The sequence below is a fragment of the Mycotypha africana genome, assembly GCF_025528875.1.
Source record: "Mycotypha africana strain NRRL 2978 chromosome Unknown BDF20scaffold_6, whole genome shotgun sequence".
NCBI lineage: Eukaryota > Fungi > Mucoromycota > Mucoromycetes > Mucorales > Mycotyphaceae > Mycotypha > Mycotypha africana.
In genome coordinates, this window is record NW_026515730.1 from 732,582 (window position 1) to 755,541 (window position 22,960).

General features: G+C 36.6%; 10 protein-coding genes across 10 annotated transcripts; 2 read left to right on the forward strand and 8 right to left on the reverse strand.

Annotated features, from left to right (window-relative positions):
• Positions 1 to 2,519: 2,519 nt before the first annotated feature.
• On the reverse strand, positions 2,520 to 4,187 carry BDF20DRAFT_555573 (uncharacterized protein). Its single transcript, XM_053075739.1, has 2 exons — positions 4,018 to 4,187; positions 2,520 to 3,947 (listed from the first exon to the last, which is right to left on the reverse strand). Exon 2 carries the CDS (start codon positions 3,941 to 3,943, stop codon positions 2,573 to 2,575), a length of 1,371 nt encoding a protein of 456 aa, XP_052935547.1. The 5' UTR covers positions 3,944 to 3,947; positions 4,018 to 4,187; the 3' UTR covers positions 2,520 to 2,572.
• A 2,395-nt stretch (positions 4,188 to 6,582) lies between these two features.
• On the reverse strand, positions 6,583 to 8,070 carry BDF20DRAFT_873872 (mitochondrial ribosomal protein subunit-domain-containing protein). The gene has a single exon (XM_053081234.1). It carries the CDS (start codon positions 7,682 to 7,684, stop codon positions 6,683 to 6,685), a length of 1,002 nt encoding a protein of 333 aa, XP_052935548.1. The 5' UTR covers positions 7,685 to 8,070; the 3' UTR covers positions 6,583 to 6,682.
• A 633-nt stretch (positions 8,071 to 8,703) lies between these two features.
• On the reverse strand, positions 8,704 to 9,463 carry BDF20DRAFT_873875 (thioredoxin-like protein). Its single transcript, XM_053081235.1, has 2 exons — positions 9,225 to 9,463; positions 8,704 to 9,125 (listed from the first exon to the last, which is right to left on the reverse strand). Exons 1-2 carry the CDS (start codon positions 9,408 to 9,410, stop codon positions 8,994 to 8,996), a joined length of 318 nt encoding a protein of 105 aa, XP_052935549.1. The 5' UTR covers positions 9,411 to 9,463; the 3' UTR covers positions 8,704 to 8,993.
• Positions 9,464 to 9,914: 451 nt separating this feature from the next.
• BDF20DRAFT_836088 (uncharacterized protein) lies at positions 9,915 to 12,537 on the reverse strand (the record flags this gene model as incomplete). Its single annotated transcript, XM_053078911.1, has 2 exons — positions 9,915 to 10,129; positions 10,206 to 12,537. The coding sequence occupies 2 exons, from the start codon at positions 12,535 to 12,537 to the stop codon at positions 9,915 to 9,917; spliced, it is 2,547 nt and encodes an 848-aa protein (XP_052935550.1).
• Positions 12,538 to 13,272: 735 nt separating this feature from the next.
• Positions 13,273 to 14,700, reverse strand: BDF20DRAFT_821183 (t-SNARE; the record flags this gene model as incomplete). The annotated part of the gene is made up of 7 exons (XM_053077595.1): positions 13,273 to 13,429; positions 13,511 to 13,820; positions 13,897 to 13,972; positions 14,044 to 14,238; positions 14,320 to 14,366; positions 14,454 to 14,557; positions 14,627 to 14,700. 7 exons carry the CDS (start codon positions 14,698 to 14,700, stop codon positions 13,273 to 13,275), a joined length of 963 nt encoding a protein of 320 aa, XP_052935551.1.
• A 324-nt stretch (positions 14,701 to 15,024) lies between these two features.
• On the forward strand, positions 15,025 to 16,392 carry BDF20DRAFT_836090 (uncharacterized protein; the record flags this gene model as incomplete). Its single annotated transcript, XM_053078912.1, has 2 exons — positions 15,025 to 15,468; positions 15,538 to 16,392. 2 exons carry the CDS (start codon positions 15,025 to 15,027, stop codon positions 16,390 to 16,392), a joined length of 1,299 nt encoding a protein of 432 aa, XP_052935552.1.
• An 844-nt stretch (positions 16,393 to 17,236) lies between these two features.
• On the reverse strand, positions 17,237 to 18,471 carry BDF20DRAFT_821049 (Alpha/Beta hydrolase protein; the record flags this gene model as incomplete). Its single annotated transcript, XM_053077584.1, has 3 exons — positions 17,237 to 17,958; positions 18,035 to 18,148; positions 18,216 to 18,471. The coding sequence occupies 3 exons, from the start codon at positions 18,469 to 18,471 to the stop codon at positions 17,237 to 17,239; spliced, it is 1,092 nt and encodes a 363-aa protein (XP_052935553.1).
• Positions 18,472 to 18,510: 39 nt separating this feature from the next.
• On the reverse strand, positions 18,511 to 20,035 carry BDF20DRAFT_873929 (PQ loop repeat-domain-containing protein). The gene is made up of 9 exons (XM_053081236.1): positions 19,956 to 20,035; positions 19,825 to 19,889; positions 19,698 to 19,758; positions 19,560 to 19,605; positions 19,384 to 19,496; positions 19,052 to 19,297; positions 18,901 to 18,981; positions 18,827 to 18,840; positions 18,511 to 18,766 (listed from the first exon to the last, which is right to left on the reverse strand). The coding sequence occupies exons 1-9, from the start codon at positions 20,010 to 20,012 to the stop codon at positions 18,610 to 18,612; spliced, it is 840 nt and encodes a 279-aa protein (XP_052935554.1). The 5' UTR covers positions 20,013 to 20,035; the 3' UTR covers positions 18,511 to 18,609.
• On the forward strand, positions 20,036 to 21,135 carry BDF20DRAFT_873938 (aminotransferase). The gene is made up of 3 exons (XM_053081237.1): positions 20,036 to 20,202; positions 20,275 to 20,429; positions 20,496 to 21,135. The coding sequence occupies exons 1-3, from the start codon at positions 20,148 to 20,150 to the stop codon at positions 20,976 to 20,978; spliced, it is 693 nt and encodes a 230-aa protein (XP_052935555.1). The 5' UTR covers positions 20,036 to 20,147; the 3' UTR covers positions 20,979 to 21,135.
• On the reverse strand, positions 21,108 to 22,254 carry BDF20DRAFT_913619 (uncharacterized protein; the record flags this gene model as incomplete). The annotated part of the gene is made up of 4 exons (XM_053084097.1): positions 21,108 to 21,231; positions 21,296 to 21,501; positions 21,569 to 21,633; positions 21,693 to 22,254. The coding sequence occupies 4 exons, from the start codon at positions 22,252 to 22,254 to the stop codon at positions 21,108 to 21,110; spliced, it is 957 nt and encodes a 318-aa protein (XP_052935556.1).
• Between the last annotated feature and the right edge of the window lie 706 nt (positions 22,255 to 22,960).

Consider the following 22,960-nt stretch of genomic DNA (forward strand, 5'->3'; position numbering starts at 1 on the left):
TTAGTCCGGTTTTTTTGAATGCTAGATATACTAGAAGCCTCACGTTACATTCCAATTTAGTAAGTCGGTCAAGCCATTCGTGGGTGTTCCGAAACCACATATTAAGCAAGAGAAGCAACATGATCATCTCTTTCTCATCATACATCATTTCTTTGTAACTCAAAATGCCGTCATTGGAATAAAAGCAAGAAATACGGTCCATAGTATTCGAATTGTGAGAGAAAGAGCTTTAGTATGTACTGAAGAAAGCAGTTCTAGGCATAAAAGGCCTACTCTAGCTTTCAATAAATGGAAAGCGTCTTTGGGCGAAATAAACAAAATTCGAAGTTTTACATGTACTATGTTCCCTATAAAAAAGAAAATCAAGAGAAGGCTTGTTCTCGACCATTACCATTGCACTTGATAGTAGAATTTGGTAAAGAGTAGGTAACTTTTGTCAGCCCCATGATTTTTTTTTTTTACATAATTTGTGATTCATTATATAGCGAAAAGTCGTTTTCCGCCTTACTGTACTTAGAATATAAGCAAAAGCAAGCGAGTTACAATGATTTTTGGGGAGTTAAAAAAATGAAGAATAAAAGCTTCTTTTCAGTAGAGTAATATACTTTCTGAGTGTAACCTTTTTTTGCAGAAGTGTGATACAGGACTCATCAGATTGTGTTATCAAGTACCGTGCAGATGTGCCTTTGTACAACCAGAAAAAGTTGCTTAGAGTCTCTGTCTTTACCAAAGAAAGTAACCTCACTTAAGCCTCTCGGTGGGCCAAAACGTTGTATATCCGAAGCAAAAAAAAAAAAAGAAAGAGAACCTTCCTCTCACCTTTGCTGCGTTGTTGAGTAATGAGAGGTGATGTGTAATCAACACATAACATCAATTATGAGTGGCCGTTGTATTCAATGGTATAACGAAGAACCCATGGAAAATACGGACATGGTCATTTCGATGACTCTATCGGATAGATAAACGCACTTTTTGCACTTAAATCGTTACATAGATCGACTTTAGATGATTTTTAACAAGAGATGTATGTAAAGTGCTCATTTCTCAATTTGGGAAATAGTTGTAAAAATAAAAAGGGATTTTTGGTAAACAGTGGAACTAGTTTGCGGGACAAAATGTCTGTGTTCTAGCTTTTCACAATGTACTAGATTGAAAACAATGAAATTGAATTCTTCTCTTTCAGTCAGCTGATCGTAAAAAGACCTGATAAAAAAACTTCACAGGACAGCAGGCTTATCAATGCCAGAATGCTACAACTGCAGGATCGCCGTATATGTTATGCATAGTATTGTAACTAATGGTCTACATCACGTCTTTGAGCTGGTAGAAACAAATATGTATAAATACCTAGACATCCTGTATTCTCTTTTCGATTACCGATTACTTGAGTTTATGACGATGATTGTTGAAAACATCTGTGTAATAACATCGGAACCATCCGGCACTTTAAGTGTTGATATAGAATTTGTACTGAAAACGTATCTTCTGTTGTTGGCCTTATTTCAATGTATGATATATACTTACAAAGTAAAAGTAGCTATGGCCTCTTTACAGTTTATTGTTTTATTTTCATATTGTAAATGTAACTGATCAGGGTCCTTACGTGAATAGTAATGCATTCTATCCATATACAAACACAACGTTAATTCAGCAAGAAAAGCAAATTACAATTAAGCTTCTTGATAAAGATGCTTTAATGTGTATTGTAAACATACGCGCACAGATAAAAAAAGTCGGATCTCGGTATTGTTAAACAGATAGCTTGATCGGGTGTTCATCCGATTAGATATAGTTTGTTGTTGGCGAAGGAGAAATTATAGGCCAATAACTAAAAATATGTCCAACTTTTTTGAGGAAGAGAGAAGCACTAGAATTTGCATGCTTGAGCATCTAAAGTTTTATATGCCAAGATAAGGAAAAGACGTCGCATAGTATACAAGTATTTTTAAAAGAGCAAATTCTCCAGTTAAACTAAAGTTATACGGAACAAAGAAGTTATTACGCTATCCTACCGAGGATTGTCCTGTAGGATATCAACAATAATATCGTCAAATAAATAGCTTCAAATTATATCTATTGGAGAGCACTGTTATGATCCTTCGCTCCCATGACTCTTTGTCTTACGTTGCATTTGTTAATCATTTTTGTCAAAATCATTTTAAAAAAATGAGGCAGAGGGCTCAAACCATACTAAATGAATGATCAAACAAGTCTTCTTCATATGATATATGTGTATATATTTTTAATCTGGTAACATAAGTACTGGAATAAAGGAATTAAATTAAAAAGATAAAGAAAAACATAGATATGTTTACGTACGAGAACTATAATGTATGCATTAACGAGATTTTGTATGAATTTCAATTTATGCGCAAGTTTAAGTTGAAGAAATGCAGTAACAATGGGAAGGTTGATAACAAATGGAAGTCAAACATGTATAGGGAAGAAAAAAAAAGGAAAAGATGAGCGAACTTAAAACAGAAAGATGAAATATAGAGCTTTAAACAAGTATGCGAAGGGTGACGAAAAGCTTTTTAGGTCCTTTTTTTTTTTTTTTTTTTTTTTTTTTTTGTTAAAAGGATGCGGGCATAAAGGTTGCTGCAGTAGTAGTAGTGGTTGATGTTGAAGCGGGTGTAGAGCTATGATTGGCATTGCTTTTGCTGTTCGTACCATTGTTAGTGCTCTTGTCCTTTCCAGTATGGCGATGAATACGAATATGTTGATTTAAATTGTCAGATCTTGAAAATCTTTTCGAACACGTTTGATAAGGACATTCAAAAGGCTTTTCTAAAGTGTGAATAGAACGAATATGACGCTTTAAATGTTCGGACCTTTTAAAGACTTTGCCACAGTCATCATAATTGCAAGTAAAGACTTTTTGACCAGCCACAGTGGGTGAGTTGGAGACTCTTCGGCCACGCGAGCGTGCAGGTTTATTGCCAGTGGCGCCTTTGTTGGCGCCCTTGCCGCGACGACCTTTTGCGGCGGTTGTAGGGCTATTTATTGTGGGTGCAGTGATGTTATCTAAGGGTTCCATATTATGTGTCAAATTTGTAGCTGTCATGGGTGCGTGAACTTCATTCATAGCTGAAGTAGTAGATGACGACGACAATAGAGAAACATAAGATGCAGCACGTTCACGGAAGGCAACGTCATCTGTGGCAGTGTTCTCCATCATATTCATCATTGGATTGAAAAGAGAATGATATTGTTGTTGCTGTTGCTGCTGTCCTTGACAGATAGAAGCAGCATTATTATTCAAATAGGTTTGTGGTGAATACATGTCAACAGCAGGATTGGCGTAAACCATAGGTGAAAGTCTACTGTTAGAGCTGTTGTAACTATTGGAGTTGTCACTTTGAGAAGTCGTAGTAGAAGAGCTTGCGGAAAGACTAGCTGAACTGGTATTGGAAGCATTAAACCAAGGATGAATAACCGCAGTATAACCGAAATCAGTAGTGGCCGTGGTACTATGAGCGTTAATAGAAGCCGTAGGCGTAGGTTGATGCTCAAAGGAAGCATAGTCATGAGGTTGATGATTCAACTCGACTAGTGTACTTAATCGGCGCTTACTATCCAAAGGGTGAGAGTAGACTTGCTGTTGTTGATGGTAAGGATGCTGATGAACATGATGATAGTCTTCATAACTATTGAATGGACTAGGAGTTTGCTGTTCATGATCAGAATAACTTGCTTCACTTTGAGGATTGCCGATCAATAAACCTGAAAAGTTGTAGCTTGGTCGACGACTGTAGTCAATACTGTCACGTCGCTCAGCAGAGTAACTGTCTGTAGAGTTTAAGCAATGTTGATCAAAATGAATGCTGGGAATTAAACGAGATGTTGATGTTGCAGCAACACCGGTAGCAGCAGCATTGGCATTAACTCCAGAAGTGTCCAAGCCAAATACACTAGGTTGATAAGTAGCAGTTGTAGAATACATTTTTCTAACAGAAAAAAAAGAAGATGAGAATTGAATATCTGATTTATTGTCTTTTGAAGAAAATACTAGCTTACCAGATAAGTTAGTTTAGTAGTTAAAGAGAGATAGGTCGACGGTTTATGTGTCGTTGAGGTATCGAGATTGATTTAGAAGGAAACAAGAACAAGTGAACGTAATATATTAACAAATTAGAAAGAAGGGAGAGTAGTTTGGGTCTAACTTTCTGCTTTGAGTAAGGATTGGACTAAGTTGAGATAAAGGATAATAAGAAGAAGGAAAAAGAGAACAAAACCGCATCGCCTTTTATAAACCTCAATGATTACTATTCAAACACATTGCTTTACAAGCTATTTTTATTTTTAGCTTTTTCGTATGGTTTTATAAGTTTAAATGGTAAGTATAGGTCGTGTAATCGACCATGATTTCGGTTATTTTGTTTATTTGCTCTGATCTTTTGAAGAAAAAAGGGATCTGTCCCCGCTACAAACCCCCTCTTTTTCTCGTAACTTACACTTATTTGGTTGGGATCACAGAATGCAAAAGGAAAAGCTTTCGTTTACTCCTTTTCTTTGTTTCAGTGTAACTCAACTATGCTATAAAGAAAATGAAAGACAAGCAAATTGCTCCAAATAAACAAGTTCTATAAGCCAGAATCATTATTTTGCTATGCATCCATAAAAAAAGCCCATTGACAAAAAGAATAACAAAAATGTTCTATGCAACTGTAAGTAAGAGACCTATAGATATAATCCAGACCAAAGGATAAAGTTTGCTGTTGGGTGATAGAAATTAATAATGTTGCATTGCAGTCGTATTAATTGGTGAAAAAAGTGGAGAATTGGAGAATATCCGACACTACCACGAAAAACGATAAGGCATTTGATTGACTCTTGATTTTCGTAGGGAGGTCCATTGTTGACAGACTTCAATAGGACAGTTCTACTTTGTATACCAAACAGAACGCTAACCATAAGTCAAAAAAGTCATTGGTACCATGTGTTGAAATATTCATTATACTCTTGGTGTTGACATATCTTTAGCAAAGCAGATGCATATTTATCTTTTCTTTTTGCCTTGTTTCTTATGAAGTAAATGGTATAGATTGACTACGCTGTGGAATAGTATGCTTGTGTATAAATTATCTTATTCACCGCTTAGAATTGATCTGTTTATCATATTGTGCTTATGCCCCTGAATTACTGCATTTAGTGTTGTCTCATATGGCTTAACTGCTTGCTGTTTCTTTCATGCAGCAGGATCCAACCAATGAAAGCATTGGCCTCATTTCCCAATAGATACCCAAACTAGGTGCAAATGCAAAATTCACGGTACTGATTTGCACTATCAGAATACGTAGGTTAGTAATAGTTATCAATGATCTTGATTGTCATTCAACGTACATATGTACAATTGAAGATCAAAATAATTGTTCGATAGATTCTGTTCCAGTATGTCCAACGTTTACTTTTTAAGAGCAATGCTCTTTTCACCACAGTTAGGAACGTGCTAATAGTTTTATGGAATCGTTGATATTTGCGAGAAGAGTCATTTATTGATTGTTCTTTTCACTCATAAATCGCGTGCTTTCATTTCCCTTTATACTTAAACCAAGTTGCTTCCTACTTTTTTAAATCATGATTTACACTAGTTAAGGAGAACAAAAAATGCCCGGTTGGTGTAATACATGACCGAGAATCTAAAATGTGTAAAGAAAAAAGGAGAAGTGAATTCTCTCGACACACACATAACTACACACACGCGCACACTGAGAAAGAAACAGAAAGCCAAGGTCAATTAAGTCAAAATTAAACGGGATTTGTCGAAATGAGGCCTATACTTGTCTAATCAAAACGTGTCATGTAAACTTTCTTTTATTCACAATACATACTTCTATACTCAATCTTCTTCTTTTTCACCCAGCCATAGAATGATTTCAAAAGTAAAAATCCAAGTGCTGCTTAACGGTAAACGCTCTCGTCAGAGTGAAATTACTGTTGCTTTCCTGACAATACAACATCCATGTTGGCCCCGTGCCAAATGCCGTATAAAGCTAGGGAAAGTCCCCAATTTCTTTCTTCTCGTTGATCAACAATCAAGATAAATTCCTGGAGGGTTGTATTACAGAAGCCATAATAGTTAAAAGTAGCTGTCAATCGAACATGACTAGAAATAAATCTATTTGTATCTACTATATCTAAAAATATCTATTTTTATATACTAAGGGAAACGTATTAAAACATGCAACATGTGGTGATTGCATTTGATCCTTATTGGTACCACCAACACATCAATGCTGTACATACTGTGCGCATCCGAAATTGTCATCATACAAATGAATTCAGATTTTTGTGCTATGTCTACTCAAAAGCCATGTACAGTACACTTACAAATAGAAGAAAACGCATAAAGGACATACATCTCTTGTATTACGAAAAACATCTACTTCTTTTCAACTTCTATTTTACCACCCCCCTGAAATCCTTCTTTCTTTTTCTGCAGACTATAATGACGTTGTAAGGAAAGACAGAACACTGCTTTTAGACAGCAAAACTGGTATTAAGTAAGGAGACTCAACACTTATTGAAGTAATCAATACAAAGCTAAGCGTTTAACCTTTTTAATCAGTAAATGTACAAGTAACTGTCATAGTAATCTTACGCTTTATTATTATTATACACGTATGTTTATTTTTTTTTTTATCTTACAAAGATTTAGATATCTAGCCTCAAAATATGAATGTTATTTTTTATTCGCCAAAAGCAAAGAGATACGCTCCATTACTTGATCGTGGTCTCTGTTCTTTATGATGTTATCATCTGTTTTTACAGAGGGTGTTTTGATATTATTATTGCCAGCAAAACTGTTATTGCTTCTTTCATTGTTACTGCTAAACTTGTTATTCATGTAATTCCAATTCGAACCAAGCTCTTCACTGAAAATGCTACTACTCCAGGCTGTGCGCTCTCTGGTATCTAATGCTACTTCTACGTTAGGTCTTCCACTATCATCAATTTCTGCATTACGTATAAAGAATTGACGCACTGATCTATCACTGTTGTTATAATTCATAAGACTGCGTTTATCCATGTAGGCTACAATACCGCCAATACCAACAGCATATTTGTCATTCATCATATTCAACAGGCGTCCTTCAACGGGGTAATCCATATCTACTTCATAATGAGAGTAAGTAGGGCCAACCACACCATCACCCGTACTGACAGGATCTGATCCCGTGCTTGCTGTGGTTGCTGTCGTTGAGTTTATCGCTGACGACGACGAAGAAGTTGAATCATTCATATTGAAAGTAACATTGATATAATCAAATACTTGGTCGGATGTAACTTCCTTTTTCGCTAGCTGTTCCTGGAATTTTGGAGCTTTTGATTTTTCTATTGATTTCAGTAGTCGTTGGAATTGAGCAGCTGTCATGTGAGCGACGTTGATTTTGGGATCTTCTTCTGATCGTGGTCGAGGTTTACGAGAGTTGGGGAAGTTTTCTTTCCAGCGTTTTACGAACAGGACTTTACTGTTGCCTGACTTCCAAGGGGTTTGATGTTCAGCAGTATCGAGAGCATTAACAATAAGATTTTTGGTTTGAATGACAGTGGGCAGATTACGTTTCAAGCCCCATTCACCAATTTTACGGTAAGTTTTAGGCGATTTGTAGACTTGTTCTAATGTACGATCATAAGTGGCTAAACGTGAATGTCGTAGTATGTTTGCAAATGACTTCTCCATTGATGTGTTCTTTTGTTGCTCAGCCCAATATAACTAGTGTAGAAGTTGTATATTGTGTCAATGTAATAGAGGTGTATAAATCAAAGGAAGGGGAGAGCAAAACTGCTTAAATTCAGTATGTCCCACATAAAGTTGCCCCATATCACCCCGGTTTCTTGAACAGGGAAATGAAACTCCACATGTGTTTTCAGTGGGATAGAATAAAGGCGGCGGATCATAAAAAAGCGAATTCGATACATAGACTTAAGACTTCAAAGCATCAATAATTTGTCCTCATACTGTTTTTTAGGAAGCTTTTTATACGGGCTGTCCGTATTAAAAAATGCAAAAGTATTTCTACTTCATTGAGTATCCCAAAACGAAGACATTAGAGTACAATTTAAAAGGAAAAATAACATTGCTGCGACAGTTGTGTGTCGTTCTGAACAGAAACGCTTAGCTGTCATTTATTTGTTTTTAGTTAACCGAAAATAAAATATACCATTGACAGATTCCGATACAAGCTTTGAACCTTCATGGCTTCAACAATGAAGCTCCAAGATTCCAATTTTTTGACTCGCTGTCTCACCACCTATTATTCATATTGATCATAATGATTGCTGTTAATAACAAGGTTAGTTATTAACAGTGGGTCTGAGATTTTGGTTTCTCTAATAAGTACATTCAAAAAAGGTATTAACATGAAGAATCTATTTTCCAACATTTTTACTTCCTGTAACTGGTATATGAAAGTATATCACCATGAATTTTCGAAATAAGAACCTGCATAACATTTTAAACAGTCTATGATAAATTTGCTCAAATAAGTGCTTAAACCTCGATCAATCATTTAGAAGAATGAAACGCTGTTGAAAAAATTTATTGTTGGTTTTTTTTTTTTTAGAAATGAACACAAGTATGAAGCGAATCTGACAGCATAAGAATGAGTATTGTTATTGACATAATAAGGAAAAGCTGGCTAGTACTCACGTAAAGAAGTTGACTAATCGGAATCGACGTCTGACAAAAAACGGGTCACTACGACACAGTAAGACATGCGGGTGAAGTGTATTAACAACGGAAATCAAGATAATTTCCAAACATGCTTTGGTTACTGTTATTATAGAAAGACAAAAAGATAGTCCTGCTGTTATTCTTACAAAGAGGCTTTTTTTATTCGTAAAATGCTTAAAGCATATAATAAGAGATATTATTAGATATTTGGATATAATTTACAATAGATGCTTCAAAGAAAGAGAAAATGACTTTTAAAATATACTATTTATGTAATGCATTTAGTATTTAATACCGATTAGGTTCAAATGATGTTTTAAGCTGCAAGAGCATCAAGCTTAGCCTTGATGTTGGCAACGTTGGCACCAACAACTTCATCAACCTTATTACCATCCTTGAAGTACATGATGGTGGGCATAGCACGAACTTGATATTTGGTAGCAACATCCTACGTATTAGACCAAAATAATGTATTTTAAATTAATATCTTTGCTATCTTTTCTCTCCCCTCCCACTACCGTACACTTTTTCGTTTGGCTGTACTTACGGGAACTTCATCAACGTCAATCTTGGCGAAAACAACGTTGGCGGTTTCTTCAGCAAAAGCCTTGAACTTGGGGGCAATCAACTTACAGGGACCACACCAGGTAGCATGGAAATCAACGACAACGAGAGAGTTGGAGTTGATCAATTGTTCGAATTCGGTAAGGTTCTTGGGTTCTTGAATGGCCATGTTGTATACAATATTATCAATAATGATTGAAGTGAAGTAAAAAAAGGAAAAAGGGAAAACTTTTTTGAACGCGTCCTCTTTTATAGGAAAGAATATTTGTATTTTTTCTTTCTTTAGTTGCCGACTTCATGGGAAGGGCTTACTAATAAATCAACTATTGGCCAAAGCCATGATTATTAATTGATGCTCCGCTGCGAATTAACGAATAAACAAACGTAATGACCCGTCAGCTTCAGCAAGGAAGACGCAAGAAAATCAAAGAAAGGAGCTTATCACAGATCTGATATCAATACACAGCCTGATTAATAATATTTCTTTTGCACCCATTCATTGGTGAAACCACAAAAAAAAAAAAAGAGCTTGGTATCATTATTCTGTATTTTACAAAAAAAAGGGTACAATAAACTAAGAAAAGAAACGATATAGATTTGGGGAATTGTTATAAGATAAATAAGATAATAAATAAGACATGGAATAAATAGATAATATCGAAAATTTTCAGTATCAATGCTTCTGCTGCTGCTGGTTCTGAAGATATTGTTGTTGTAACTGATACAATGGTTGACTAGGACTAAAATTTGTATTTTGCAAATTAAATTCAAAAGGTTGAGCCTGTTGCTGGCTTTGCAATAGTGCCATGATTTGTTCATTTGTAAGCACAACATCATCACTATACAATGGTTGTCCAATCATTTCTGCCATGCTCATATTGATGGTACCTTAATTTAAAAAACGATAACCGCCAGATTTTTGTTAAAGAAAGTAATTATAGAAAGATCATTATCATTCTCCTACCTTGTTGTAATAATAGATCGAGTATGGCAGGCTCAGACCAATCCATATCATCGTTTAGATTGTTATTATTGTTGCTTAGATTTAAATTTATGTCAAGCGACGCCCTGTGATGCCCACCGACAGCAGTAGCAAAGCCATCATTATGGTATAAATTAGCAGTGGCGTAAATAGGATTAGTGAAATTTGCTGGTGCTCCCGCAAGTGCTGGTGCTGGCGCTTCTTCTCCCTTTTCTTCGATAGACAGTTGGTGGGAGTCACTTGTGGCTGTTCTATTCATATAGTATGCATCAAATGGATTCACATCGTCATCACGATCTGGTGTTGCTAAGGCAGATGACGTGAAAGGTTTATACGATTTCTGATGACCATTATAAAATCGATTGATGGGCCTAGTTGTTGTTGCCGCCGACGCTCCTGCTGCAATTGAATAAGACGAGGAAAGAGTCGTGTTAAGGCTACTGTCGTTTGTGTTCTGATAACCGGTACTAACGTTTGGTAAAGAAGATTGTGTCGGGACTGACGATGAATAAGCATGTTCAGGACTGAGATGATACACCGTTTTCGGGGAACTACTGAGTCGAGGTGAGTAAGGTGAATATCTCCTTGACGAAGAGCTGTTCATTGGTGGAGATTCAATATGTAAGTTAGCAATAGATCGATATAATTGTCCTCCTGGAGAAATAGGCGGATGAGCATAGTTTGAGCCAGTAGACTGACCAGCTTGTAATGGATGACTATTGTTACTGTTGCTATTCTGTATTGAAACCGGTATTGAAGACGACGTGGTAAGGACACCTTGAAACGATAGGGGTCTTTGTTGTTGCTGTTGTTGTATTGATGTATTCCCATCACTGCTGCCATTACTATTAGTATTATATGACCTTGAATGAGGCAGAGGTTGTGAGTGACGATTTGCAACACGACTGCTCACGTTGATATTAGGACTTTTTGCAGAAGCCTTGGCTCCTGCTTTGACTAGTTCTCTCTCTACTTGCAATCGTTGGAGTAAGGCAGCCTTTTTACCTGTAGCTGGCTTGCCTCTTTGTCTTAATAGTTCCTTCAACTCTGCCACTGTTATATCGTCAAAGTCCACTTTGTCCAATTGTTTATCGAGCAATTTTTGATGAGCTTCAGCATCTTGCGTTGTAGATGACGTGAGCGATGCTGTGGACGATAGGGACGGTCGAGAAACGCGTTGAATTTGGATGGGCATCGTTCGTGAAGGAAAGGATGATGTAGACGAGGTAGAGAAGCTATATTCTTTTGAAATAGGACGTTTATTAACGGTATTTACTGAGATATGTGTAGTGCTATTTTCATAACCAGACTTGGCAATGGTATTGCTCGTATTGACTATGATACCATTCATAGGCATGGATGTTACGCTGCTACTGGTAGTTGTTGGCCGTTGTTGAGCGACTGGTATTTGAGGAGATAATTTGTTGGTTTGATCATCTATTGTTTTTTCGCTGTTCATAATTCCTAGCGTCGAGGGTTTTGATTTATGTGTATTGGCGACTGATTTTGCCGTATGCGATGTATTTTGCGTGGTTGATTTTCGTGCATAATTGACCCTGAATCGAGCTTGAAGTTCGTTAAAACGACGCTGATGATCAATTTTATTCGTATCTTCTTTTTTATCACCGCCATTGCTACATCCTGCCTTATGATCATTGATGGAGCTGCTGTTAACTGAATTGGTGGTAGTCGTAGTAGTACCGGGCTTAGCCAAAGCTTGTTGACGACGATTTACGTTACGTTTCTGTTGCTTTTTGACACTCGGCAACTCAGCCACTTTATTATTGGTTAGAGCTTTCACCTGTAGTTGTAGAGTTGAATTGATGGGCTCGAACATGATTGTCAAATTAGATTGCTGCTGTGATTCTTGCTGCTGCTGCTGCTGTTGATGCATCATCCATTCTTTTTCCTTTTCTTTTTCAGGTTTCTTCGGCTCAGCTACAGATTCTTCTTTTACGTTTACGTGGGATGGCCTTGAAGTATTTGATTTGCCTTGATCCTGTAGTATTTGGTGCTGCCCTGAGCTTTCAGATTCATAAAGTGGAAATTGTTCTTGTTGCACTTGCTGATTGATGGTTTCCCATTCCGTACTATTGTTGTTCCAATCAATAAGTGCATTATCATTCAAAATACTATCAGAGTCGCAGTGATAAGAGGAAAAGGAGTTGTCAGTCAGTTGATTGTTCAGTAACAAATCGGACGGTGGTTGCAACATTTGATTGAAGTGGGACAGATCCAGCTGTTGTTGCATGTGTTGATGATTGTTGTTTTGTTTGAAATTGTCCTCTTCTTCCTTGCCATAATAATCGATCATTGTTTCAGACGGGAAGAGCAGATGGGTATATGTGACGCAGAAGCGATGAAAAGAAGCAAAAATATGAAAAGAATTGAAAGAGAAAACTGGTCAAAGAAGAAGAAAGTAGAAGAAGGAAGAGAAGATGAAAAGAGAGAAAAAGGAAAGAGGGAGTATAAAAATTACGACAAACGCTGATAAGTCAGAAAGTCAATGAATGGTGCAGCTTCTTGTATCCGATCTATTGGCGTTAACAATGATACAGGAGGTGATCTTTTTCGCTTGTCTGCATCTTTAGATAGTCATTTGTATGCCACTTGTATGCCAACTTGCACATAATACGCATGAACTTGCTTCAAAATCTGAACTAGGGTCCAGTGGCATGAAACAATCTATTTCTTCAAGTCAATCTCTTCGATATTGAGTAGTAGTTTTGGATCGATTTTCTAGCTTTAGATCGATATTCTTCTATGTTTCTTAAGTAGTACAAGACTAAGGTTCATTTAGGCAAAAGAACCTTCTTTTTTTCTCACTTAGCTGACTGTTTCCTTGCACCGACGCTATATAGTAAACCTGCGTTTAACAGCAACAATGATAAGACAACTCGTGCTGTTACGGAAGCAAAGACATTAGGTTCCGTAAAAGAATCTACAAACTTCTGTAATACAAAGACGAAAAAATTTTCTGCAAAAAACCAAAATTACTGTTGTATTCTTTCATCGTCTACTTCATCTATGCCCTCAAATTTATTTCTGTTTACATGATGAACGTGAAAACTAGAAAGAAAATGATAATAGTTGCAAATATCTTCAAGAATAGCCATCTGTTCGAACTTATGCTTGTGTAGTATTTCAATAATTCTCTCTGTGCTCCCATGATATTCATTTCTATATCGTCAGTATTTTGATCGATTCTACAATAAGAATAGTGAACAAATAGATATATCAGACATACGCGGTACATAGACATAAATGTGTATACCTCTCATGTTTACCTTTGTACAGTTTCTCTTTGTTCTGCCACCATGGTCGCTAATTGTTGAAATATCGACCCTAATTCAGCAATCGTACCTTCAATGCTTTCTATCGCCGATGAACGATGGTCTATATATCTGTCTTGTTCTCGAACCATCATTTCTTGTTGCTGCTGCTGGGTTATCATCGGTATGCCCAATGAAAGAGTCGATTCCTCTTCTTTTTGTTGTTCTTCTTGTAATGCAACTTCTGCTTCTGTTTGTTCTTGTTGTTGTTGTTGTTGTTGTGTCCCTGTTGCTTTTCGGCGAGATTTCATCAAAGGTGAATTCACTATTTTCAACCATTCAAGTAAGCAAAATATTTGCTGATTTTGACAGAAATAATCCCTCATTCTACTTTATTTTACCTAACCCAGAGTTACTTGTTTGTTCGGCTGTCGAAAATAAAAATTGATCTCGTTTATCTTTGGACATTTTCATGTTCTAAGGATTGTATAAAAAAACTTTGGTTAATCTTTCTAGTAATCAAATTACAGGAAAAGAAAAGCACTTACTTCTGTTCTGATTTCCAACACATCTTTGAAATTCATGGAAGTATCTGCTAGTTTACTCTGTAGAGCAACCACAACATTTGCAGTATGTTCCGTTGCTTGCTTAGATGATTGTTTCTGCTGTTTAGTGTAGTCTTGAAGCATCGCAATTTGCTTATTCAATTTAGCAATATCTTGTTTTATGATGAAGGTTAATTCCTACGATGAATATTACTTAACACACAATTTGACAATTTTATATTTTTCTTAAAAAAAGCAGCAGTGTTGTTCATCGCTTACACCAATTTCAATCGGCTTGTCATCGAACAATGTCTTTCTTTTCGCCACTACAAAGAATTCAATGTGTCAGCAATTGTTGATGAGTTTGAAAGACAGAGCAAAACCATACTAAGCCAATGAACTGCGAGATTTACACTTGGTAAGTTTCTCTAGCTTTCCTGTTGTGTTTGTAATTTGTCTACTGATTTCGGCTGCCATCATTGAGAATTCTGAACGAGCATGTTTCGATCTTTTACCACTGTTGTTTTGTGAGGATGACGAAGCGTTGGGTGATAACAAAGCTCTTCGCTCTGAAACTGAAATGGACGTATTTGAACGTGTACGAATACGTTCGCACATAGACTGAAACTCATTTGTTCTGTCTTTAAATACGCTTGACATTGGTAATTAAGAGTAATTGTTTGGTATACGAAAAAAGGACTAAATGGTTTATAAAGCAAAGAAGCGGACGTCTTCACCTTCTGATCCCAAAACAAATTTAATTTCAGACGTTCTCTTTTGAAAAGACCTCTTTTTTAAATCAGACGTTGTCCTAAACTGTAGGCGGGAATATAAACTTCACCACCCAGAAACCAAAAAACAGAGATTCTTCCCCCATAACTTTTGGAAGACGACTCTACATTAAATCCATAAGAAACACGTTAGCCACCCTTCAGATCACCAACAATTGCTGCTAAGTTTTTAAAACAACCGAACTTTTGAAAAATGCTACGATCGGTAATGCAAAGTATAAACTATGAGCTGGCCCAGCGTATCAGTCTGTCTTCCAAATCGATCAACAGGGTCGTCCCTGTAATGTCAGTCATTTGTCGAAATAATTCCACTTTCTACAAGCCAACTACTAGTAAGAAGAAGGACAGCACTCGAACTCCTTCTTCTCCTGATAATCCTCAAAGGACAAAACGTCGCTTTGTGAAGATTGATTCCGCTTTGTCAAAAGAGAATAAATACTTGTATACTCTTCCAAAAGATCCCTACTTCTCAGCCAGTAAAATCAAGAGGATCCTGGAACTAGGAAAGGCTGAAGATGCCTTAGAATTCATCAAGGCGCTTCCTTTACGATTACAGGCAACTGCCACTTGGAATGAAATCATTAGTCATTGTGTTAATGAAGGTAGAGTTAAATTTGCAGAATCGTGTTACTCACAGGTAGTGTAAATGTTTATACATACTATTTCATTGGTAAGACCTTGCTCAAATCTTTAAAACATTGATTAGATGAGGAAAAGAGGATTCGCGCCGAATGAATATACATTTACACACATGTTGAAAGCTTATGTGAAAAGTACCTCACCGAATGCTGTTGAAGCTGCCGAGAAATGGTTCAAGAGAATGCAAGATTTCGGTATATCACCCTCAGCAATTCATTTCACAAATTTAATGCGAGTCTATAACCACAACTCACTACCAGACAAAACAGTTGAGTTATTGAATAGAATGTCAGAGCTGAATAGTGTTGCACCGGATACATATACATACACAGTAGCGTTACAGGCGTGCTCTCAATTAACTGATCCAATACGTCAAAGAGAAGAGACAAGAGAGATTTGGAAACAAATCCTTGAACGAGCAGGACAGCCTTTGAAATCGCAGAGTACGTCTTTATTATCGCGAAAAGCTTCCCAAGTAGCGCAAGAAGTGAAATATACACACTTGAAGAAACTGAAAATCGACGATGAACTAGTAATCTCCCTGATTATGACAGCAAAAAGCGTTGCTAAGAACAGTAATGATATGACGTTAGGCCTTGAGATGATCAATACGTTATTTTCGACGCTGCCGTCTACAGCAATCACGAAGAGCAAAATGGTCGGTAATTTGGCCTTATTGCGTAATAAGCAACAGCAAGGTACATCAATGCTGATTCATCACCCCTTCAACGTTAAAATTCTTGATGCTGTATTACGGTTTGCAAAGGATTTAGAGCAATGGGAAATGTGTAAAGAATATTTCGCGATGGCTAAAAAGTTATACCCAAACATTAATCCTGACGAAGTAATTGTTAACATGGTTCAAACATGTGACAAAAAATTGTCTTTAAATGGCAAATCATCATCTAAACGAAGCCGTTAACTAAGCAATAAACGGCACGGATGCAATTGAAAAGACTTGTTCTAAATTAAGGATAGATCGAGGAAAGAGCTTAAATCAATTATATTGATATAAGCTCGTGAGATGAGGCATATGATTAATACTTCAATCATAAACTTGAAAATTTTGTTGAAGGTACCAACTCTTCGCTAGAGTCTTGTTGTGGGGGTTATGGATTATTTTTGTAAAGAAATAATTGCAGTCGTTTAAAATAGCATCATTTTGGCATATTGTCCCAAGAATTTAACATAATTCATAAAAAACAAGTTTGCCTAAGACAAAAATTATGTCAACGACCATCGAACAGTAAGCGATCAATGCATCATGTCTCTGAACGATTCAGAAATATGACAAGAATATATACCCATATTGATCGCTCTATAATGGGTTTGTTACCTGTTATTTTGTAATCCAGGTCTATTTTAAATTTTAAAAAAGTGCTTTCATATGAATTTCAATAGAACAACATTGTGTCGCGTTTTGAAGCTCATATTTTTACTAAATCAGTGCTCAGAGAACAAACGTTTGTCCTTGACTATGATTACCATTTCGTAACAATATATCCAAGGCATTAACATACCTTTTGATAACAGATTTGATAAGAAAAGCCGAGTTATGCATGAAATGGTATACCTTAACATGATTAAACATCCACTATATATGCTTTTATTCCTTTTTTTTTTTTTTTTTTCTTACTTTGAGATTCGCTAGCCTCTTTATTCAAAAACACGGCATACCATTAATTATTGGTACATTCTCTATTCGACGATTTCTAACCCGTTGTACGGCCCATCACAGTCATATTCCAGTAGATTAGGTTCGGAGGCTATTGATTTCTTTTATGCAGCTCTTCACTAACAAACCTTTTCTTATTTGTTTTTTGTTGGGCTTTAGATAGAGAGACAACTCTGTTAACAAAATCCACAAATGTGTTGATCGCATTTTGTTCAACAGACCGGTCTTCGATCAAGTATTCAGCAAACAGAGGCCATAAATGGATACCGGATGGTTCTTGAAAAACAACTACATCTTGAATGCCGGCACTTCTTGCTCGCGAAGCTAGAAGACCGCCTTCATCTAATAGCACTTCTTTACCTCCCAAGAAGAACAATAAATGTTGAGGTAGGAAGGTTCCTACATCTACTGTTGTTGGAAGATAACCGAACGGCTTTGGCTGATGTGGATTTTTATCAGAAAAGTCAATATCATCGTTTTCATCAAAGACATCTTCGCTTTGTGAGCCTAAATACGACAATTCCATATACGTGATAGCTTTTTCATTAATGAGATCTTCACCTAGGTTGGCCCTCCATGATTCACCACCAGCTTCTAAACCAGTATAAGGCGAAACACAGATCATGGCTGAAGGTCGCTGCTCAATTGATATCTTTGACGACGTGAAAAGGGTATCTAAAGCAATGGCAACGCCGGCGTCGTCAGCACCAATAATTATTTTTCGAGGAACGATTTGATAAGTGCTAATAAGCCAACCATAAGCATCAGCAATGTCATCAACAGCGGCAGGAAATATATTTTCAGGTCCCAGTTCTAATGTTTGGAGGACAAGCATTAGACATGCAAAGATAAATAAAAGCAAAAATATCTGACATCATTATTCACTTACTATAGTTCGATACAAAAACCATACTCTTTATGTTCTTATCCGCTTCTAATGCTCGCATCCATTTAGCAAAGGTTGGTGTATACAATTCGCCCAAGTTAAACCGAAATCCGCCACCTTTTCAAAGAGTTAAAATTGAAAAATTCCTAAGTATTGTTCTTCCCAGTTTTTCTTTCTTCCCTACCAGGTATCCAAAAGAATATAACGTCGGCTTCACTAATTCTGTCCAGCAAGGCTTCTTTTTTTGAATTAGCTTGTAGGTCTTCAGCGATCCAATAACCGTATGGCTCATGTCTCTGAATCCAATCACTTCGTGTATTAAACAAAATCTTTTTCAAGCAGTGGATCGCTTTACGCGCGTAAGCGCCATTAGGGAATGAGAAGGCAAACCTTAATATCCACACTAATAGCCACCTTTTTAGTCTTTCAAAGATGGACATTGGTGATCGTTTTTTTATTGCTGTATCGATTTCAGCAGTAAAATAAATAAATAAAAAAAAAAAAAAAAAAAAAAAAAAATGAGGCGGGGAGTGTGTGTTCAATAATGGAAAATGGATTCATTCAAAAAATGGTTAGGATCAGATGGGGACACTTGGCACTTGATTCTCGCTGATAAGTCTCCTTCTTTCCTCATCTTCTGTATTCCATTTAACATCGGGTGATTCATGACTGTACAAGACGTAATGTTGCACTATAAATAAAATATCAAACGATATTGACAAAAGTCCTAGTCCACTATGGTTATGAAAAGTCAATAAAGATTTTTGATTCATAATCTTCCCTAATGATACCTACAGTTTTGCTGGATTCTATGTAATTTTTAAAGTTAGCAATTAAGGCGAACAAAAAAGCCAAGGACAGACACTTACTCCTGTAATCTTGCTCCATTCACCGTCTATGAATGCATCCAGAAATAATTGTGTTATAGACAGTAGTCCACCGGTGAAATCCTAGAGAAAGGATGAATAGATCAGTAACCTCAGACCTCCGTTTATTCCCACAGCAATAGTCGTGTTTTACCAATAAAATGTTATGGATACTCCATCCAATTGTTGACTGACGCTTATAATTCAAATAAGCTTGAGGTATATATTTGATAAGACTGATAATCAGTTTGATATAGCTCAAAAAGTATAAAATATCGATCCACATTATTAATTTTTGCTGTCCTATCAATGTTTTGACAAATATAGCGAGTAACACGCCTGCCGCTGATAATGTTATAAAATATTTTGCACCTTTTGATAATTGTTGTGCGGAATCCCTCTATGATTGAGACAGTTTGCTGATTTAATCCTTGTGTTCTTAAAGCCCTATCATTTTATTTCCTTTTAATGTATCATTCTGTTTACCTTGTAATAAAACGTTTGTGATAAAGTAAATGACGAGATAAGCAGTGCATGACTAGCGAACATGACATCGTTGAAACGCACGGTAGAGTCTCTTGAGGAATTCCGCTCCTTATCTGTCGAAATTTTTAAAAAGTTATACTACAACCAAATGTCTATTTCCACATATAACAGCTTACATTCATCCTTAATCGATTCGCTAAAATAAAATGACATATTGAAAACCTACGGTGATTATGATAAAAGCTGGTCATGAATTTAACAGTGTGGGGTAACTTTTTATGCAGCGAAACTTAGTCTTTCCTCAAAAGTCATACCCAATAACATAGGAATCCATAAATGTTGTAGTAAACAAAATCCATTGAAAGTCCTTGTACACTACATATGGGTCAAAAGTTCAGAGAACAACAATATTAGTGAAAAATATAATATAGTGGCTTCTACCTCTTCCTTTGCCAATTTAAGATAGCTTGAGGATAAAAGCTGATCGACCAAGCGAGAAAATAACCCTGTGTGGAAGCAAGAAAATATGAGACTTGCTCTGCAGTGATTAAGCGGTAGAATATAAAAGTTACCCAGCCAACGATTGTTGAAAAGATCGGCAGTAATTCGACATTTTGTTTCTCGTCCATGATTGTTGATGGCTACAAGGAAAGCAGCAAGTTCATAAAATAGTGCTGCCGTTTTAAGAAATTTGTTTCACACTCCCTTTTTGTCGCTCGCACCCTTTAACCTCAAACCGTACTTCTAATGATCCTCCATTGACGATGTCTCAAAACGAATTCAGTTTAATAGAAACCATTCTATTTGAGCCCAAGAAAGGTTACTTTTATTTTCTTAATATTTGAAAGCAGAGAAAGAGATGAACAGCATCCTGAAGCAATTTTCGTATAGGGTTCTATCTTTTGGATTTACACTTGAAACGGCTTCAGACAGCAATTTGTGATTTCAAAAAGCTATTCCCTGAAAGTTTTCCAAAGAAGTTATCAAATACCGAGATTGCAAGTACTCTAAACGAACAACTAAAGAAAGCCTGTGATTATTACCGTGTAAGATTTAAAAAGAAGCAGTGGGTACGGTACCTTTTCCATGTTTATGCCTTCAGTTATTTGTAGGTACGATTACTTGTCGATACTCGCTCAGAGATTTCCATAGAATGTGCAATTTTAGATAAGTCAACTATAATGTACGACAGTCTGAATGATGCTACTATGTCTGATCCACTTTGTCTGGTTGTCCTTGATAAGCAAGCCATAAATACTGATACAAGAGATCCTTTCCTTTCGCACAAAACAACTAACCGAAGCGTTTACGACATCGCTCGAGAGAGGACACAATGTACTTGGGATTTGAAAGCGGTTGGAAAGCCGTTTGATGTTATCCTGTGGAATAAGAATAATCATATCACCGAAACCAGTATAGCTAATATTGCTGTACGTTCTAAGGATGGGCAAGGGAACATGGTATGGAAAACGCCCAAATTATCATGCGGTTTATTGCCTGGTGTCTTTCGCACATCACTCTTATTAAGCCAGCGCGAACCCTTGATTGAAGATATAATCACTGTAAATGAGCTAATCAATGTACACAAGGTATAACAATGACAGTATTTTTCGAGATTGTTTAATTCGCGATAAGGAGCGCTGATTGTTTGTATTAAATTTTTGTAGAGGGGCGATCCCATCCTATGTTTCAATTCTGTAAGAAAAGCGTATAGAGTACAGCTTTTATTGACAATATAACAATAAATTGTATTTCTTCCTTTCATAATAATCTTTTAAAACCGTTATCCCGCATGCGCTTTTAAATACTGTGACCAATATAACGTAAGTAGGTTTCTTCAAATCAACCCTAGATATGAAAAGTGAATTTGAGCCATCATGACCTGCCTACTCTAATGAACGTTCTCACTTACTTATACTGAGGTGGTATCATGGGCGCAATAGCATTGATAATTTCTTCTTTTGTAATCAATATATTGTTCCGTATCTCGGTGATGATCGCTACCGTCTCTGTTGTATCAATTTCGTTATTCTGGAAGTAGTCTTTCTTTACTCTCTCGAAACATGATATGATACGCTCTGTAGTTGCGGGGCAAATGTAATCTAAGGGTATCCAACGCTAAACATAAAGTCAAACATAAGCATACCTCACACTGAGCGAATTATTTGTATATTGTCATACGTACAGCACAATGTCGTAATTTCGCTAGCTCTGCCTTACGCTCTTCATCTGGTAGTTGTTTAAGGTAATCTGAAAAGAAACGATAATGAGAAACTCTAAAAATCTGCTTTCTATCCTATCCTTCTTACCCATCAGTTTAAGGACAAAGTCAGTGGGTTTCACGTTGATTCTGAACCTGTAAAACACCAGGCCACCGCAGGCGGCATCGACAGCTTGAAATTTCTTCTCCTTACGACTTTCAATAATCAATTTCTTTTGCTTTTCTTCGTTTTCTTTCTTCTTCATTTTTTCTTCATCACCGTCTTTATCATCGTTATTATTGCTCGCTAGTTTTTCGTCATCGTCGTCGTTTTCGAAATCGATTTCGTCAATATCCAATTTCCCCTCAAATCGAACCCAAGTTGTTTCGTGTTCAGGGAATAGTTTAACGATATATTGCTCTAAGCATGTCGATACTTGACCAAGAGCACGTGTTTCGGCATTGACATTACAGGAAACCAATATACCACATGCGTCGTCAGAACGCTTAAGAAGGTGGGAATGTTTAGTTAACCATCGTTGCTTGAAACGTCCACGAAGAATAGGTATAGTATCTGTTTCTTTCTTTTGCTTTTTGTTGTTATTTAGAAGCGTCTGGTCATCATTTTCGCGTTTCGTTCCTACTGTTGTTGTTTTTTGTGAGTCTCCCATATGTCAAAAGCTGTAGTTTTACACTCCTTATGACTATATTCGATTCAAGTGCCGTAATGAATTATATTTTGTTGCTGTGGCTTAAATTACACTAAATACCGAAAAAAAAAACGAAAGAGAAATCTTATGCGGGAACGCGAATAGAAAAAAACCAGGTGAACTGTTATCATCCTTCACAGAAACAGCTTTATAATGGCCTTCATAATTTTCGATATTTTATTGGTTGGATATCAGTCGAAAAACTATTTTCTGGAACTACGCATGTAGGTCATTAGATAGGTGTATGTATTCGTAGAGCAATAACCATTATTAAATTCACAAAGAGTCGTGTTGGAACGAAACCTTTATCTAATGATGATATGCTTTTTAAGCGGGAGTAGAAACTGACCCCTCCTCGTTTGGCATCTTTTCTATTCTGAATCTGAAACCCGGCATTTGTAGTGCACAGTTTCGAATGGGCTTTATTTTCGTTTCCTTGACTTTCAATCGAACCTTATTAGCGTGTTTTCCAAAGTCTTGCATTGACGCACAACATTATCGGACCAGAAATATGCTTATATGGCTACCCATGCTTTCTTGTATTTCAAGACGTTGGTAAGTCCTTTCGCTTTTTTGCTAAGTTGTTTACAACAGGTGCAAAACGGTAACTACGTAATCATATCGTCAATGCGAAAATGCACAAAAAAAAAAACCCCCAATTCAAAAG

Coding starts and splice junctions, on each gene's coding strand:
- BDF20DRAFT_873872 (XM_053081234.1), bottom strand. CDS start 7,684: ATGGAGAAGTCATTTGCAAACATACTACGACATTCACGTTTAGCCACT.
- BDF20DRAFT_873875 (XM_053081235.1), bottom strand. CDS start 9,410: ATGGCCATTCAAGAACCCAAGAACCTTACCGAATTCGAACAATTGATC. Junction 9,126..9,224: donor TTGACGTTGATGAAGTTCCC/GTAAGTACAGCC, acceptor TCTAATACGTAG/GATGTTGCTACCAAATATCA.
- BDF20DRAFT_555573 (XM_053075739.1), bottom strand. CDS start 3,943: ATGTATTCTACAACTGCTACTTATCAACCTAGTGTATTTGGCTTGGAC.
- BDF20DRAFT_873938 (XM_053081237.1), top strand. CDS start 20,148: ATGTCTCAAAACGAATTCAGTTTAATAGAAACCATTCTATTTGAGCCC. Junction 20,203..20,274: donor TCTATTTGAGCCCAAGAAAG/GTTACTTTTATT, acceptor ATTTTCGTATAG/GGTTCTATCTTTTGGATTTA. Junction 20,430..20,495: donor AAGCCTGTGATTATTACCGT/GTAAGATTTAAA, acceptor AGTTATTTGTAG/GTACGATTACTTGTCGATAC.
- BDF20DRAFT_873929 (XM_053081236.1), bottom strand. CDS start 20,012: ATGGACGAGAAACAAAATGTCGAATTACTGCCGATCTTTTCAACAATC. Junction 19,759..19,824: donor TTAAATTGGCAAAGGAAGAG/GTAGAAGCCACT, acceptor ACCCATATGTAG/TGTACAAGGACTTTCAATGG. Junction 19,298..19,383: donor CACAAACGTTTTATTACAAG/GTAAACAGAATG, acceptor TCTCAATCATAG/AGGGATTCCGCACAACAATT.